Source organism: Protomyctophum parallelum (assembly GCF_964188405.1).
Source record: "Protomyctophum parallelum genome assembly, chromosome: 14".
NCBI lineage: Eukaryota > Metazoa > Chordata > Actinopteri > Myctophiformes > Myctophidae > Protomyctophum > Protomyctophum parallelum.
In genome coordinates, this window is record NC_139709.1 from 30,319,683 (window position 1) to 30,334,675 (window position 14,993).

A 14,993-nucleotide genomic window follows, 5' to 3' on the forward strand; every position below is an offset into this window, starting at 1 on the left:
TCCAGCAAATAATTATAATAATAATTTTCACTTTCCCCCCAGCGTCTTGTGCAGATAAAGTGAGTGAGTTTTCCCCCCTTTTTGGGAAGAGGGGGTCACATTAGTAACCTTCAGATGCCTCTAATGATGGATACTAGCTCATTTTAGAATTCTATCCCATTGTTTCAGCTTTATGAACAGACTGAACTGGGCAAATTCAATATTGCGCTACACTGATTCAGATTGATCATTCTTAGTTGACACAGTGGTCTATACTAGGTCCACTGCTTTTATCCTCTAGTATAGAAAATCTCTTGCCATTTTCGCCTAATGTTCACCCCAGAATTGGGACGCAAGGGTTCATGTGGGTACTGCAAGAATTGAATTCACCAAGCCGTCCCTATAGTGGAAACTGGCAACTAAAAAGCACATTCCCTTTTGCCTGTAACATACCATACCATCTTAAAATTTACATGAATGGTATGTGTAGTCTCTGCTGGTTCTAAAAAAAACAAATCAATTATGAATTGCATTGAATTGAAATGCACTTGAACGTATCAGTTTTCAGTTTAGCTGCTTTCCATCCATGCATCACATGAAAAAACAAACCAAAAAACATTGACCTTCATTTTACAACAAAATCCTCATACAAAGCTGAACAAATAGCTTCATTTTTGTGGTTGTCTGTGGGAGATTGTCAGATACTGTGCCAGCAACAGCAGGGGTCTTTACAGCTAAAACGTGAGCAGTTTTATCTTTCACCACCAGATGTGCATGGCTTCCTTTCCATGGCCAAATGTGCTTATCACTGTCCATATTTCATAGAGTACCCTATATGCCATCAACATACTAAATACCAGGACTGGAGCATAATGATCTATTCTATACTATACTATAGGGTATGCTATATATAGGCTTATTCCGATTCAATTGAAAGGAAACGATGGCAGATTCACTTTTTGCTTCAATTAGACAGGTAAGTGAATACATACAAGAAAACAAGGGCAGAGAGGATGAATGACATGTGTGCAAGGGGGGTCACCGGGTCAGCATCCCCTTTATTGATCACTTTTAAAACTCTGCATGGACTATAGCTCCCAGTTACATCACAGACGTTCTGGAACCCCATAAGCCTGTGTGCAACCTCAGATCCTCAGATAGGACCCTCCTAGATCCTCCATCAACTCTCTTGAGGGCATCCTTTTGGCAATTTAAGAGTTTTCAGTATAGCCTACCACCAGAAATATGCATGGCAATTGAATGTAAGGCTATTATTATTTACAATGATTTGAGAAATCTTTTGAAACAAGTATAACATATTTGCTCATCAAAAACTATGTACAGCCAGCCAGAATCAAACCAGAGTGACTGACAGAAACACTACTGGTCATTTCCATAATATAAGACAGACTATCAGGGCTTTAACAATCAAAACCGTTCGCATAGCAATGATGCCCTCTGCAGGACACATAGCAAAATGATTGCTACCTCAGTATACCACTATACTTAGTACCTCTGAATTAATTTCATAAACCAATTATATTACATACATTTGATGAAAAAGCACCGGGTTTAAACAAAATGCACCACCTCAGAAGCACTGTTTGCTACTTTGCTTTCGACTGGCATGATATGTCAGTGTAAGTGCTAGTTTGTCAGCTTTCAACCTTTTCCATAACAAACTCACTGATGCACCCATTCTATGGGTTTAGGTGTAGGCCTACGCAGTTAGGAAGAACTTCATTGTCCACTTGTTACTTTCAGTTTGCTTTGCGTTTATTTCAAGTAAAATGCATGGTACAAACATCTTCCATGTTGCTGGTAAAAACCATGTATCCACAAGGTGCATGAATTCCCCCCACAGGCTGTCCATAATTAACCCCTAGGCCTGGAGGCATGCCCGTCTGTGCCCAACCCACTAACCCAATTAACCAATTATATTCAGAATATTCTAGGCTAAATAATAACAGAAATAATAATAAAAAAACACAGTGAATTGGCTTCTACAGTCAGTACATTAGTAAAATCGTGTGTTATTGTTATCAATGAGGTGAACCGATGAGACGTGTAGCCTACACATCTCCATACACTGAATACAGTCCCATTACAAAAGTGAATCAATGTGCAAACACTGCCTTAGCAACATGACTATATGAAAATTATATTGCAAAAGCTGCTCTGCTGTAGGCCTATGTATTGATAATTTTCATTTTTCAATATTGTTTTGCTGGCTTTATCAATGCCTTTTGCCTTTGTACTTTGAACCTCAATCTTTGGCATGAACTTGAAGTGTTTCTTATTACGTGGAATACGTGCATTTTACTTATCAATTCGTGTATGAGATTTAGCAGCCAATGATGACTGACTGTAACTCTGAGCAAAGTGTATGGTTGTTCATTCCTTATTGTGACATGAAGTAAAATCTGAATCCCCCCCCCCCGCCCCATTTCCCCTCACTGTATATGTATCTTTTCCCTTTTTGCTTCCTTTATGATGAATTCCTGTTCTGTTCTTTAACTACATAGAAGTGTCTATTTGTATGTCTCTAAATGTTTTGATGAATTGAACAATGTGGACCCTGTTGTAAACAAGTGTAATGCTTAATTGGGTCGTCCACTCACAGTTAACAGTCTTTGTATTGAGTTTGTGCTTAAAATGTACTGTAAATTCTACAAACTGTTAATAAATATTTCAATCAATCAATCAAAAAAGTTGTGTTTTAATGTTTTACTGTAAAGCACTTTGGTACAACGTTGTTTTTAAATGTGCTATAAATAAAGGTAAGGTTATGGTATTTGTGGTAGCCTAGATTTAACACAAATCATTTTCCATGTGGGGCTGACATCATATGCACCGTATTCGGAAACTGATATCATGGCGTCGTCATCACGATGACATGAGCGGACACAAGCTATATGGTCTACGCCGGTGCCTTCCGACAACTTACCAGTTTAGATCGACTCAAACCGTCAAACGTCCCGACCGTTGGTATTTTCTTAGCGATTAAAATACCTAAAGTTGAGTTCTTGTTACATCCAGGAGGTGCGGTGTCAAAACCTTCAAAATAATCACTACTCCCAATCGCTAGGTGGCGACGTTCCCTGGACAATGGACATTGAGGGGAAATAAATCCAACATGGCGTCCTGCAGGATAGCATGTACCGGGCTAAATGCCCTTTATTCGTCATTTTGTGCACCAAAACAGGTAATTGTGTGCATATATATCGATTCAAAATTAACATCTGAACACAGTAAATATCAATCAAGTAAGCCCACCGACAGGGTTGACTGTTAGATCAGTAAATGAATTATATTGCAGAGTAACATCCGATTCCTAGTTCTAGATTAGGCTACTAGACACTGCATGTATTCGATAACACAGGTTTTCTGGCAGAAAACATGTTATTTAGTAAAATTATTGTGTTCTATGTTCCATACGTGCTTATTGTCTTGTCCAGTCAGTGCTGCTAATGACCTAACACAGTGGCTCTCAACCAATGATCCGTGGACCACCAGTGGTCCTGGAGGGGGTCCCCAGCTAAATGGAGTTAGTTGGTAACCCTTATAGATCTTTAACTATTTAGAGTGTAAATTGAAACAAAGTAAGAGTCCATTTGGTTTCATATTACAATCTCAATAGTTAGATTGTTATCTGCATAATTTCATTTACAAGAAGTCTACACAATTAGAGAATGTAGAATTATTTTTGATCGTTTGCTGGTTATCTCTCAACAAAATATTCTTCAGTCTTGGGCCTGAGACTGGATACGTGTCATCACATGGTGGATCGTGGCTCAAATGCAGAATAAATAATCGGCCTTTATAGGGAAAAAACGTTGAAAACCACTGACCTACGCATGCCCTTACCCTTAATGATTGTGACTGCAGGCGCTGCGGAGCTGCTGGGCTGCGACGGAGCAGGTGAGGGGTTACTATGTCGACTGGAGGATGGTACGGGATGTCAAGAGACGACAGATGGCATTTGACTATGCAGATGAAAGGCTTCGTATAAATGCATTGAGGAAGAACACCATCCTGCCCAAAGAGCTTCAGGTAGGATACAATTACCTATTAACACCGTTAGATTATTAGTCAGTAGGCATGTTGTTTATTCTCATTATGCTGTTCACACTACAAGAAACCTTTCTTTGTCAAGAGGATGTGACAGTCACTTAATAATCGATACAATCTGTAGGATAACATAAGTAACTTTACTCTGCTGTGTATTTTTGTCTTTGGTTTGTAGTCAGTGGCAGACAAAGAAATCCATGCGTTACCCAGAGACAGCTGCCCTGTCCGGATACGCAACCGGTGTGTGATGACCTCTCGACCCCGGGGGGTCAAGATCAGGTGGCGACTCAGCCGAATTGTATTCCGTCACCTCGCCGACCACAATCAGATGTCTGGGATCCAGAGGGCCAGGTGGTGATATGGAACGATGGAAATGGATAGCCAATTTGTGGACAGCCAGTTTGTGTCTGGTCATTTCAAATACAAGACATGATCAAAATCAAATACAAATCTCCCTTTGGGGCAATTAAAATGTTCCATCAATGGTTGGATGGCTTTGCGTTTACCAGTATGACAAATGTATGCATTCACATCCATCTACAATACTGGCAGTACATTACACACTGTATATATTGCTGTATGAAAACGAGTAGAGCTCAAACAAAAATATAAATGGATTGTATGAATAAAACAAACGTGTGAATTACTTCTGTCTGTAGTGTCCCTTGATGTACAGAATATCTGGCTCATGTAGTATGTTGTATTATATCCATTGAAATGTACACATGCGATAGGATGTTTCAGTACCTCCCTATTAGGCATCATTTGAAATGTTGTAATTGACATTCAAACTATTGTTTCAGATCAAAACTAGAAAAAGTGCCCTTCTGGGCACAGGTCTCCACCAGGAGGATAGGAGTGTGTGATGTTTGGCAAAATGTTTAGGAGTAATATAAACATGTTTTTTGCAACAAGAAGGAAAACAAATGCAATAAGAATAGACAACACAGCCATTTGACACAGTCCATTTGTATGTTTTTTGCAACAATGTTCATGTCATTTTGTTGAGGAAAACAAATGCAATAAGAATAGACAACACAGCCATTTGACAGTCCATTTGTATTAATTTCTGACCCCAAAATAAATGCATTACAAACCGATACTCGTCCTGTCATTAAAAGGCAGTCTCATTTAGAGGATCATAGTCTACATGTGTCAGATCATCAAAAACCTCTTTGACCATTCTATTATTGTTCCAGTCGCCTGCCAGAATAGTCAAGACTTTTTAACCTGTCACACACCTTCATTTACAGCATTGGTTCGCAAACCTTTTAGCCTGTGACCCAAAACCGAAATTAGATAATCGGGGCCCAAACTAGTGAAAATAGCAGATCTACAAGCTCACAAGACACAACAGTCACTTCGCGACGCGTTGTGAGCTTGTAGATTGGCTATTTTCACTTTCTTAAATATTTGTTCTAATTTATGGAATTTCTTAGAGTATTCTTCATGAAATTACTGGGGGGGGGGGGGGGGGGGAATCATTGAATTTTGTTTTTAATTCATATTATTTGTTTTGCTTTTTTTGGGCATGTTTCTTTTTACTAATGTTTTTGAAATAATAAGAAAATAAAGGGACCCATAAAAATGTGGCTGCGACCCACAAATGGGCAACAGTGATTTACAGGACAGTCAGACCAATGCATTCTTCTTTTGCCTTCCCCTACGTCCCCCTGTGCCCTTATACGTTTGGGCCCCAACCTTTTTCTTGGTTCTCCCACCCGGTGGATTCTTTGGTCTTCCTTTAGATCTCCAGGTGGTCTTTTTCATTTTCTTGATTGCCCTCGCCTCCTCTTCCTCATCTGCTGAGTCAGAGGCAGAATCACTGCTGCCCTCCATTTCAGCCCAGCTTACCACTGCATTATTCTTAGGCTTTCCTTTAGGTCTACCCACAAACCTATTTTTCCATGCTTTTGTACCCCTCTTGTCGTCTTCATCATCAACATCCAAAAGGTTGCACCATGTGTCTTTACTTCCAGCAGCCTCTACCATATGAACAGCAACGTTGTCCATTTCATTCGTCTCATCTGTGTCCACCTCAGACTCATTCCTTCTTGGCTTCTCCAGCTGCACTTTCATCCCAGAATCAGGGACTTGTCCATGGTAACGCTGGATGTGACTCTTCAGGCCAACATTGTGATTAAAGCCCTTATTACAGTGCGGACACTGATAGGGTTTCTCTCCCGTGTGGATGCGCATGTGGGATTTGCGATGGCTTGCCTGGCTGAATGATCGCTGACATAACTCGCATACAAACCGCTTTGCCCCCGTGTGCAGAACCACATGTCTCTCCAGTGCACTATTAGTGGGAAAGTCCATGTTGCACATGTGACAAATGTGCACTTTCATCCCTGGGTCAATGACTTGTCCATGATAACGTTGCATGTGACTCTTAAGGCTAACATTGTGATTAAAGCTCTTATCACAGTACTGACACCGGAAGGGTTTGACCCCTGTATGGACGCGCATGTGGGATTTGAGGTGGCCTGACTGCTTGAATGAACGGCCACACAAGTCACATACAAACTGCTTTGCTTCCGTGTGGGTTGCCATGTGCCTCTGCAGCGCACTGGTGTTGGTAAATTCCATATTGCATATGTAACAAATTTGCTTCTTTGGATTTGGACCACTGTGACTCAACAGGTGGTCATTGCGCTCTTTGCTCCTGGAAAACACCTGTGGACAGTCAGGACACTGATAGGGCCTCTTCGCAGGGGGATGGCTCTGCTCGTGTGCAAGTTTGTCTTGCGTCCGTTTGAAGGTCGAGAGGCAGAACTTGCACACATGCTTGAAGCCTCCCTTGTGGATCTTACTGTGAGCTTTTAGATGAGGCTTCCTGGCAAATCTCCTGCCACACACATTACAATAATAGGGCTTGATTTTGTGCTCGCACGTGTGCGGCATGAGAATGTTGAAAGATGTTCCACAATCTGGGCAAATTTGGCATAATTCTATGCCGACTTGTGCGCCCTCTTCTGTGTCCGAGTCATTGTCCGTACAGTCGCTGTCAGTGTTGTGTTGCTCCGGGGGACCCCACATGCTGTCCGAATGGTGCTCTCCACCAGCCACCAGTCTGTTTTCTCCTCGCTCATCCGGGGAGTCACTTGCATCACTAAATGTAATTTCAGTAATTAGCTGTGGAACACCGCTGCAGCCTGGGGTGTCACCTGAGAACACTGCCTGTGAAGGATAGGAATTAAAGCTTGCATTAAAGCTAATTACAGGCACCTTTGCATTTCATATATGTATACTGTATATAATGATATAAAGGTTGTGTTTAAAATAGTCCTCAGGTCTAAATGGGTTAAAGGTGATATAGACAAGTTTCCAGTGTTTGTACACAGAAGTGAGTGAGTGTTTCCAAACAAATGCATATCTAGCTCCACCCCCCTCCCCCCCTCATTCTATTGGCTGAGCCAGGTCACTTCAGGCTATGGGATTGTTGTTGCTGCTGGGACGGACGCTATGGATATTGCGCTCGTATGGCTAAATATGACATTACAAAATTATGAATTTCTATCGATATCTTAGTTACAACAATGACATTGAGTTGACATGTTTTTTTAAGGGTAACTGTAGCATAATCGCAATATCACACAGAGTCCCGCAAATGAGGAAGTAGGAAGTAGAGGAGACTCACTGGTTCTCAATTCAATTCTCTTTTATTTGTAATCGTGCATATAAAACATATTGCCCCTCAAATGCCCCATGCCACTACAGCATCGTTCATTCATGTGAACTACTCTGAACACGGTTATTCATTGCAATGAAGAAAAATCGCTATGATGATCCGCGGCGGCCTGTCACCGTTGGCGAGCACGGGTTGAATGCATGCTTCAAGCCGGCCGGCAGGCAGGCAGTCAGTCGCCGCGGCGGTGCAGGGTGAAATACTATTACTCACTTCCACTTCCACCATTTCAACAAAAGCACATACAACCCACTCCACATGAACGAGAACGATATTGATGTAGGCCTAAAGAGGAGATTTTATTGGGGTCTGAGTTGTTCTGTGACTAACGATCCTGAGTTCTGTGGGGTGCTTATTGCTGCTGGTGTTGTTCAGTTTCACACCACCCAACCATGCACTATACATAGCGATTCTCATAATTTCAATAGGCTTACATATTAAATCATAAACATACTATTTCACATGAACAATGTTAGTGAAACTAAGATATGGGGATAATATTATACATTGCAATTGAAATCGCATCGCGTCTTCATTATAATACTGCAGTGCTGGGTTGAACACACCGTCACAGCCTCGCGCTGCAATTGGCTAAAAGTTTAAATCCCCTCCGACGTCCGAGTAGTAAACTGTAGTGGATATAAACAGCGCATTCAGCGATGGGGGGAAAGGGGGAGTGTGCTGTTGCAGGAGAACACCTCAGCATCATAACATAGGGAAAGATACAGGGGGAAAAGGCCAAAATAATACATTTATATATATTTTACATTATGGCTGAAAACTTGTCTATATCACCTTTAACAAATGTATAGCAATTTACAAATATAAATGTATTGATATACGGTTTACTCACTCAGTGTAGATATCTAGGGCCATCAGAGTATTTTAAAATGTTAATTGTGACCGCAGGTCAGTTTACTATGAAATCGTGCATTTCCCGTCAGTTCGTTAGTCACGCCTCCATATATGGTCACAGATCATAACATCACGTCTAGTCACCTACGTTTCCATATATGGTCACACATCGTGACATCACGTCTCCATATGGTATACGCAAAGGTTGTCGACATTGTATGCAGTTGTCAACAGGACAACTGCATAATATACAAGGCGTGTCCCAAGAAACTTGTAGACAAAACCTTTCCAGACTTTAAATACAGACTTGTACTGAAGATCAAAATAGAAGACTCTAAGGATGAACTATGGGTACATGCTTCCAGAAAACAGCTGAGGTCCTGCTGGGTCACAACGTACAGTCACTGGCAAAACTCAGACACACTGATGGGGCTGCATTCAAAATGTAACCTCTACCAGTCATGTCTTTATAAACAGTCAAGCTGGAGACATACATCGGTAACGATCAAGTGGACACCACAGTAATCGATTCGAAATCCGACCAGTGGCTAACAGTGACGGCGAAGAATAGAGTTCTCAACAGGGACGGAGATAAAGGTCTGGCCCTACCTGGGCCCGAACTGGGGTGGCTCGAGGCCCCGCCTGGCCTTACTAATTAGCACTCATATTACACCGTACCGTCTGACCTCACTGACACCAGATTAATAGTTTAACTCCTGCTTCTCAACTGTGACGAATTAAGAAGCTCTGTTATTTCAGCACTTTCGCTTCTCACCCTCAGGCGTCTTACTGGTACAAAGTATTTGATTTAATCTATTTCTGTTCTTATTTATCTTGGTTCTTGACTTTTACCTGTACCTCTTGTGTTTCTGCAGTGCTGCTGTGTTGCTGCATTTCCCTCCAATAACTAATCTGCAGTCTTTTAAGTGTCTAGTGGATGCTCTCTCTATTCCACATTATTTACATGGTACAATTCTTACTTGTTGTCCAGTTAATTCAGGACACACCGCCTGTTCCTGGCCATCGGCTGTTGGGGAGTACGAATGTGGCTGGTTTTTCCACTGGTTGCAGTATTCACACTGTGGGCACTGCTGGGTGATGATCAGAAGGGAGCCATGTAGGATCTTCTCCAACCTACAGCTGCTGCCACACAATGGGCAGTTGTGCTCCAGGCAGTCTTCATCCACCACATACAAATACTTGCCTCTCATTGGCAGATGTTGCATTCTGAAAGTAATATGGAAAAGTACAAGTGATGGTTAAAATGGTCCATAGATCATAAATATAGCTTTTAAATGGCTCAACTGTTACGGTGGGGCTCCGCCGGGCGCGTTGCGTCTCCGTCGCGTACGTCAAAAAAGGAACGGGGCAATTTTAATGCAGTCACGCAACGCAACGCGGGCAGTGGAGCCACCCTTCATTGATTAAAAAGGCAACATTCCCTGGCGGTGACGGAGACGCGATGCTGACGCGCCTGGTGGAGCCCCGGTGTTAGGTTTTCAAATTCAAATGTTACGTAAATTAATGACTCTTTGAATGTTTGTTAAACATTGTACAGTTAAAGGTTATATTTGTTGGTCAAAACTGTTAAAAGCTATACATTCTGATAACCATTGCTATAGAGTTTTGTTCCTGTGGGGGACTTACTTTTCCTTGTTTAAATCTTCTTGTTCCTGACCCCGTTCTAATGTGACAGCATATGAATGATCTGTTGAGACCATACATTGTTCTGGCATCACCTGGATGGCTGGATGAGAACAAACAAAATGGAAAATATATACTGTTCAGAATTAGTCCAATGATGAATTACTCTGTTGATTATCATTTAACCCGATATATTTTAGGCCCACAAAAGAATCTCACATGTGTAAAAGGATCTTACCCTTTGAATTCAACATCAGCTCATTGGGATGAGAAGTTGAACAACTACACATGTCAAGGGAATCACATTGGCATCCAACATCTGCGGTCTCCTACAGAAAAGAGTTCAAAGAATGGGAATAAAACAGCCATAAAACCTTTTTTTTTATATTCTTTTGGCTTTTCTACCTTAAATGATAGGACACAGTGAAGAGAGACAGGAAACAGGAAGAGAGAGACTGGAAATGACACGCAGCAAAGGTCGTCGGGACCGGGACTCAAACATGCGACACGCTGTCAGGCATGCACCTATATGTTGTATGCGCCTGGACCACTATAGGCCAGTGGGTGCCCCAAGATAACCATTTATTAAGGATTTTATACTTCAGCCATTCAAAAGTAGACAACCTACAAGCAAAGAATGTGTTGCAACAAGTTTTTGAGCACGTAAATCCTCTATTTTCAAAACATTCCCAAAACAAAAAGCTGCTGGCCAGCATGTCAGTGGTAAACAGCCGCCCCAAACCTGCACAAACCAAGCCAGTTTTGTATTATCTTCAACAATTTAAACTGTAGTCGTTCCTATTCTTCCCAGACAATTATGCACCACAACCCTGTCGCAGAACACAAGGCATTCAAGATACATGCTACCATTAGGCAGCGGGGTTTTTTTAAGCCCTGCTTCGCCTTGTCAGAGACTCACAGTGTGCATTAAGATTATCCCTTGTTGGTACACACCCAATTGCCTGTGGCAAATAAATAAAACTTTCGGGCACCCCAAAAGCATGCCTTTCGGTTGCCCGACCGGGCAAGTGCGTTGTTTGAGTGGGGACACAACAGACTTTAGTTTTCTAAAACACTACACAATATCTGTCTATAAACACCTAGACATGGCCAGAGCTCTGTCTCTCTCTCGTGTGTTTACTTTTGTGTCATGACTTGATTGTTCATTCCTGTGACTTTAACTAAAAAAATCAATATTTTTCAACTGGAACAGTCTGAGTTAGAGGAAACTTTTCAAGCATGTAAGTTGAAAATTGAAATAAGTGGTCAAATGAACACTGGTTCAAATTTGAGCTATCATTTTATAACGCAAAGATTACAATAGGGTTCATTTTGCATCCCAAAACACAGTTTATTTACCTCTGCATCCACAGGATGCACTACTGTACTACTGTACTGTTTTTTATTCTAGTTTATTTTGCTAGCTTTAGTTAATAATAATTTATTCTTCTCACGAATATAAGTTGAAGTGGGACTCATAAAATGTCCCTGGGACTCATCTAAAAGACCATCCCTGCATCCTGGGACTCATTACATTGAAAACCTATTTACATTACTGATAACGGCAATTTACTTAACGGGCTTGTGGGCATGATGACCTGTAAGCAAGTAGAACATGGCCTGTACTTGCCTGACAGGCAAGTGCCTCTTTGACCTTCGGGTCAATCCCTGTACATCATTCTAAAAAAGGTTGTTAAATGAGCGACATAATTTGGATTAATTGAATCAGTCACTAAACAGTCAAGTGAAAAGTAAGTAAGTAGTCTCTCCTCGAAAATACAGGGTTAGGGTTAGTCATTGGGAGCCATTTAAACCACAGAATCGCTCAGTCAGAATATATGGTACAGTAGGTACAATAAGTTTAACCCTTATCCACAAATAGTATGAGAACGTGTATGCTGTTGAATGGTAAATAATGTCAGTAGGCCTACATGATCATTATCAGACCTACATTTACCCTTCCATTTTTTGGGACTGCAGGTCCGCAGGTTTTGTAGCAATTGTAAAAAATATTAGGGGCCCCTTGACCCCTAATATTTTTCAAGCCTCATTTGATCATATGTATTTGGCCCCATTTATGTGTGTATGAGAGTGAGATATATATTTATATATATCTATATCTCACTCTCACTCTCAGTGGCGCTATAGCTATGACAGAGCAGATCAGAGGCAGGGACGTAGCCGCACAAGCCAACCGCACACCGGGAGGCGGTACAATAAACGGTAAACAAACAAGAAGAATCAAAGCGACCAAATCGGTCAAACATAGATTAAAAATACTTAACGGCTTCTGCGCAACAGGAGATATTCGCAGCGGGATGTATAGGTACTTATAGTTCACGAATTCAGAATAACTCAAACAAAAAAAAGCCGTCAAACGCCGCAGATACGATCTTAGCGAGCATATTTATGTCCGCGTTCCAAAATTCCCATACGAAAATATAGTTATGAACAGGGACCCTACATAAAACTCATCAAAATTTCAGAAAAGCTTTATGGAGGGTTCCGAGAGGGGCTACTCGGTACCCTACGTAAAGTTTTCTGACATTTGGATGACTTTGCATTAAAATGTCAGAAACTTTACGTAGGGTATCGTGAGGGGCAAGAGAAACATCTATCTCAGTCTCACTGTCTCTGTCTCAGCACTGCACGACCCGTCCTTACCTGCGGTGGTCCAGCGGACGATGAGCTCGCCGTGGCGGCATGATCGTCCGTAGCCTCGGAGCCGGTGTTCTCTGTGGTGGACCACGGGAACACGCTGGGAACAGAGCCGGGTTTCAGATGCGGTTTGTAGGCTGCCGTTTCAGGGTAGTCGCTCCTCGCGAAGTGTTTGCTGCACACACGTAACCAGCGCAGCTGTGTGAAGTCGATCGCGGTGTTGGGGCTGTAGCCCGGGTAGCGAACAGCGAGCAGCCATCGCTTGCAAAGTTCTGGGTTTTTGGGGAAACAGTGGAAGGGCGTTTGGTGTATGTGAAATCTTTTAGGAAAGTTACCGCAGCCCGCGACCACGCAACGCATGATTTGTTTTCTATTTTCTCCGATGAGAATTCTTCTTCCTCTTGGATTTCAGAAAATGGCGGAGACACACGACTTCCAGTGTTGCCATGTTTTGCGAGAGAAACAAGCATAGAGTAGGCTCTGGTATAAAATATTTTCAGATGTGGGTCTGCAGACAAATACATAATTATTTTGGGGGTCCTTGAAACATGATAATCTTGGAGAATCACTAATTTAAACAACATTATGAAACAAACCCTAAATAAGCACTACACTTTTGGAATAAGCCAAAAAAAGTAACGCAACCCGCAAATACCAATATTTACAAGCAACAAAGTCGCTTATAATAAGCGGACATGGCAACACTGACGACTTCTTCGTCTCGGTCGTGTTTGCTTTGCATTCTGCAACCATAAACACGTGCACATCACCCCCTATTGTCCTGGGGGAGAATACGCAACAACATTCAAACATTCTACATCACAACTATGATCACAACGTGCTGCTGCTGTAACGTGCTGCTATGTGGATATTACACATACCGTAGTTACTTGTGATATAGGCCAGGGATGTCAAACTCAAATACACAGTGGGCCAAAATAAAGAAATTGGTACAAGTCGAGGGCCGGACTGTGTTTCAACACACGGGCCATTTTTGGAGGAGAGGGGTAGCTGAAAGTTGACCACAAGTGATATACTTTCACTGCTGATCAATAGTGGAGAGAAGACGCATGCTTGCGCTTGCGGGCCCTCGATACGTGACAATGCGCTCACAGTGCATTGTGGGACTTGTAGTATTATGGTGGTCCGTGCAGTATACCAGAGGGCCAGTTCCACTGGCGAACCATAGTGGTTCGCCAGGGTTTTGGTTGATCTCCCATCTTTCTTCATTCACACCAATAATAACTTGCAACATACTAGAGTAACTGACTATTCAGAATGTGCAGAATAGATGACATGACCTAATATTATCTTGAGAACTCCCAAGACCAAGGGGGTAGTTGGGGAATATCTGATCAAATACTGATTGTCCTCTCTCTGGTTTAGTCATTTTTAATAAGTCTGTCTGTGTTCTGGTGAATTTGGGGAGTTTTATACTTTTATCAGGCTTAGGCCTACTACTTTACTAGCATTTATGCTAGCAATAAATGCTAGCAATTATGCGTACTATTTCAACCTGACAAACATTACAAGAAATCCATTCAATCGACCACTGACATAAAGTGACAGTGAAGGAGTAGGACATTTGCATAACAATGACATGGCACATATCGCAGCTGGGTGCTATTGCATAAACTTGCACTGCCATATGAACACAAATGTATCTGTCTATCTTCACCATAACTGATTTTAAAAGATTTCTGAGTCACATCAAGCAGGAGGCAATAAAGTTGTCAAAATCTGGGTGTAGAATGCTTGTTTACAAATTTTCTGGTTTTAGGAAAGTGCCACCAGGTGGAGCTATTTAGCTGAGGATGGATGTAGCATCAAAATACGAGGCTCTTGTAAGGTGTTTGAACACATGAGTAAAAGATACAGCAGTTTCCACTGTACAGGACATTGAATCCTGGCCATTAGAATGATCTACTGTTGTTTCAGTTAGGTTATGTTGATCTACTGTACATGACCAGTGGATTATTTGTCCAATGTAACAATCTGAACTGTGTTGATAGTATCTTAATTCGCAGTGAGTGAGAATAATTTATTTGCATACATGTTTTACCAAACCTGTTGAAACAGGAAGTGCATTGAATCAACA

At 41.7% G+C, this 14,993-nt stretch overlaps 2 protein-coding genes across 3 annotated transcripts; one reads left to right on the forward strand and one right to left on the reverse strand.

Annotated features, from left to right (window-relative positions):
* Positions 1 to 3,101: 3,101 nt before the first annotated feature.
* mrps14 (mitochondrial ribosomal protein S14) lies at positions 3,102 to 4,696 on the forward strand. The gene is made up of 3 exons (XM_083781665.1): positions 3,102 to 3,184; positions 3,868 to 4,032; positions 4,226 to 4,696. The coding sequence occupies exons 1-3, from the start codon at positions 3,116 to 3,118 to the stop codon at positions 4,406 to 4,408; spliced, it is 417 nt and encodes a 138-aa protein (XP_083637791.1). The 5' UTR covers positions 3,102 to 3,115; the 3' UTR covers positions 4,409 to 4,696.
* A 99-nt stretch (positions 4,697 to 4,795) lies between these two features.
* Positions 4,796 to 13,310, reverse strand: LOC310870433 (uncharacterized protein). Of its 2 annotated transcripts, none has more exons than XM_083781664.1 (5): positions 12,902 to 13,310; positions 10,476 to 10,566; positions 10,241 to 10,340; positions 9,574 to 9,820; positions 4,796 to 7,230 (listed from the first exon to the last, which is right to left on the reverse strand). In XM_083781664.1, exons 1-5 carry the CDS (start codon positions 13,253 to 13,255, stop codon positions 5,683 to 5,685), a joined length of 2,340 nt encoding a protein of 779 aa, XP_083637790.1. In that variant the 5' UTR covers positions 13,256 to 13,310; the 3' UTR covers positions 4,796 to 5,682. The 2 variants fall into 2 exon arrangements, with proteins under 2 accessions (XP_083637790.1, XP_083637789.1); XM_083781663.1 differs by having other exon boundaries at positions 10,241 to 10,373.
* Positions 13,311 to 14,993: the final 1,683 nt, after the last annotated feature.

Excerpts from the sequence above, each read along its gene's own strand:
- mrps14 (XM_083781665.1), top strand. The coding sequence starts at position 3,116 with ATGGCGTCCTGCAGGATAGCATGTACCGGGCTAAATGCCCTTTATTCG. Across the intron at positions 3,185-3,867 it reads CATTTTGTGCACCAAAACAG|GCGCTGCGGAGCTGCTGGGC; the intron begins GTAATTGTGTGC and ends TTGTGACTGCAG. Across the intron at positions 4,033-4,225 it reads TCCTGCCCAAAGAGCTTCAG|TCAGTGGCAGACAAAGAAAT; the intron begins GTAGGATACAAT and ends TTTGGTTTGTAG.
- LOC310870433 (XM_083781663.1), bottom strand. The coding sequence starts at position 13,255 with ATGCGTTGCGTGGTCGCGGGCTGCGGTAACTTTCCTAAAAGATTTCAC. Across the intron at positions 10,567-12,901 it reads CGTCCGCTGGACCACCGCAG|GAGACCGCAGATGTTGGATG; the intron begins GTAAGGACGGGT and ends TCTTTTCTGTAG. Across the intron at positions 10,374-10,475 it reads GCTGATGTTGAATTCAAAGG|TATATATTTTCCATTTTGTT; the intron begins GTAAGATCCTTT and ends AATTCTGAACAG.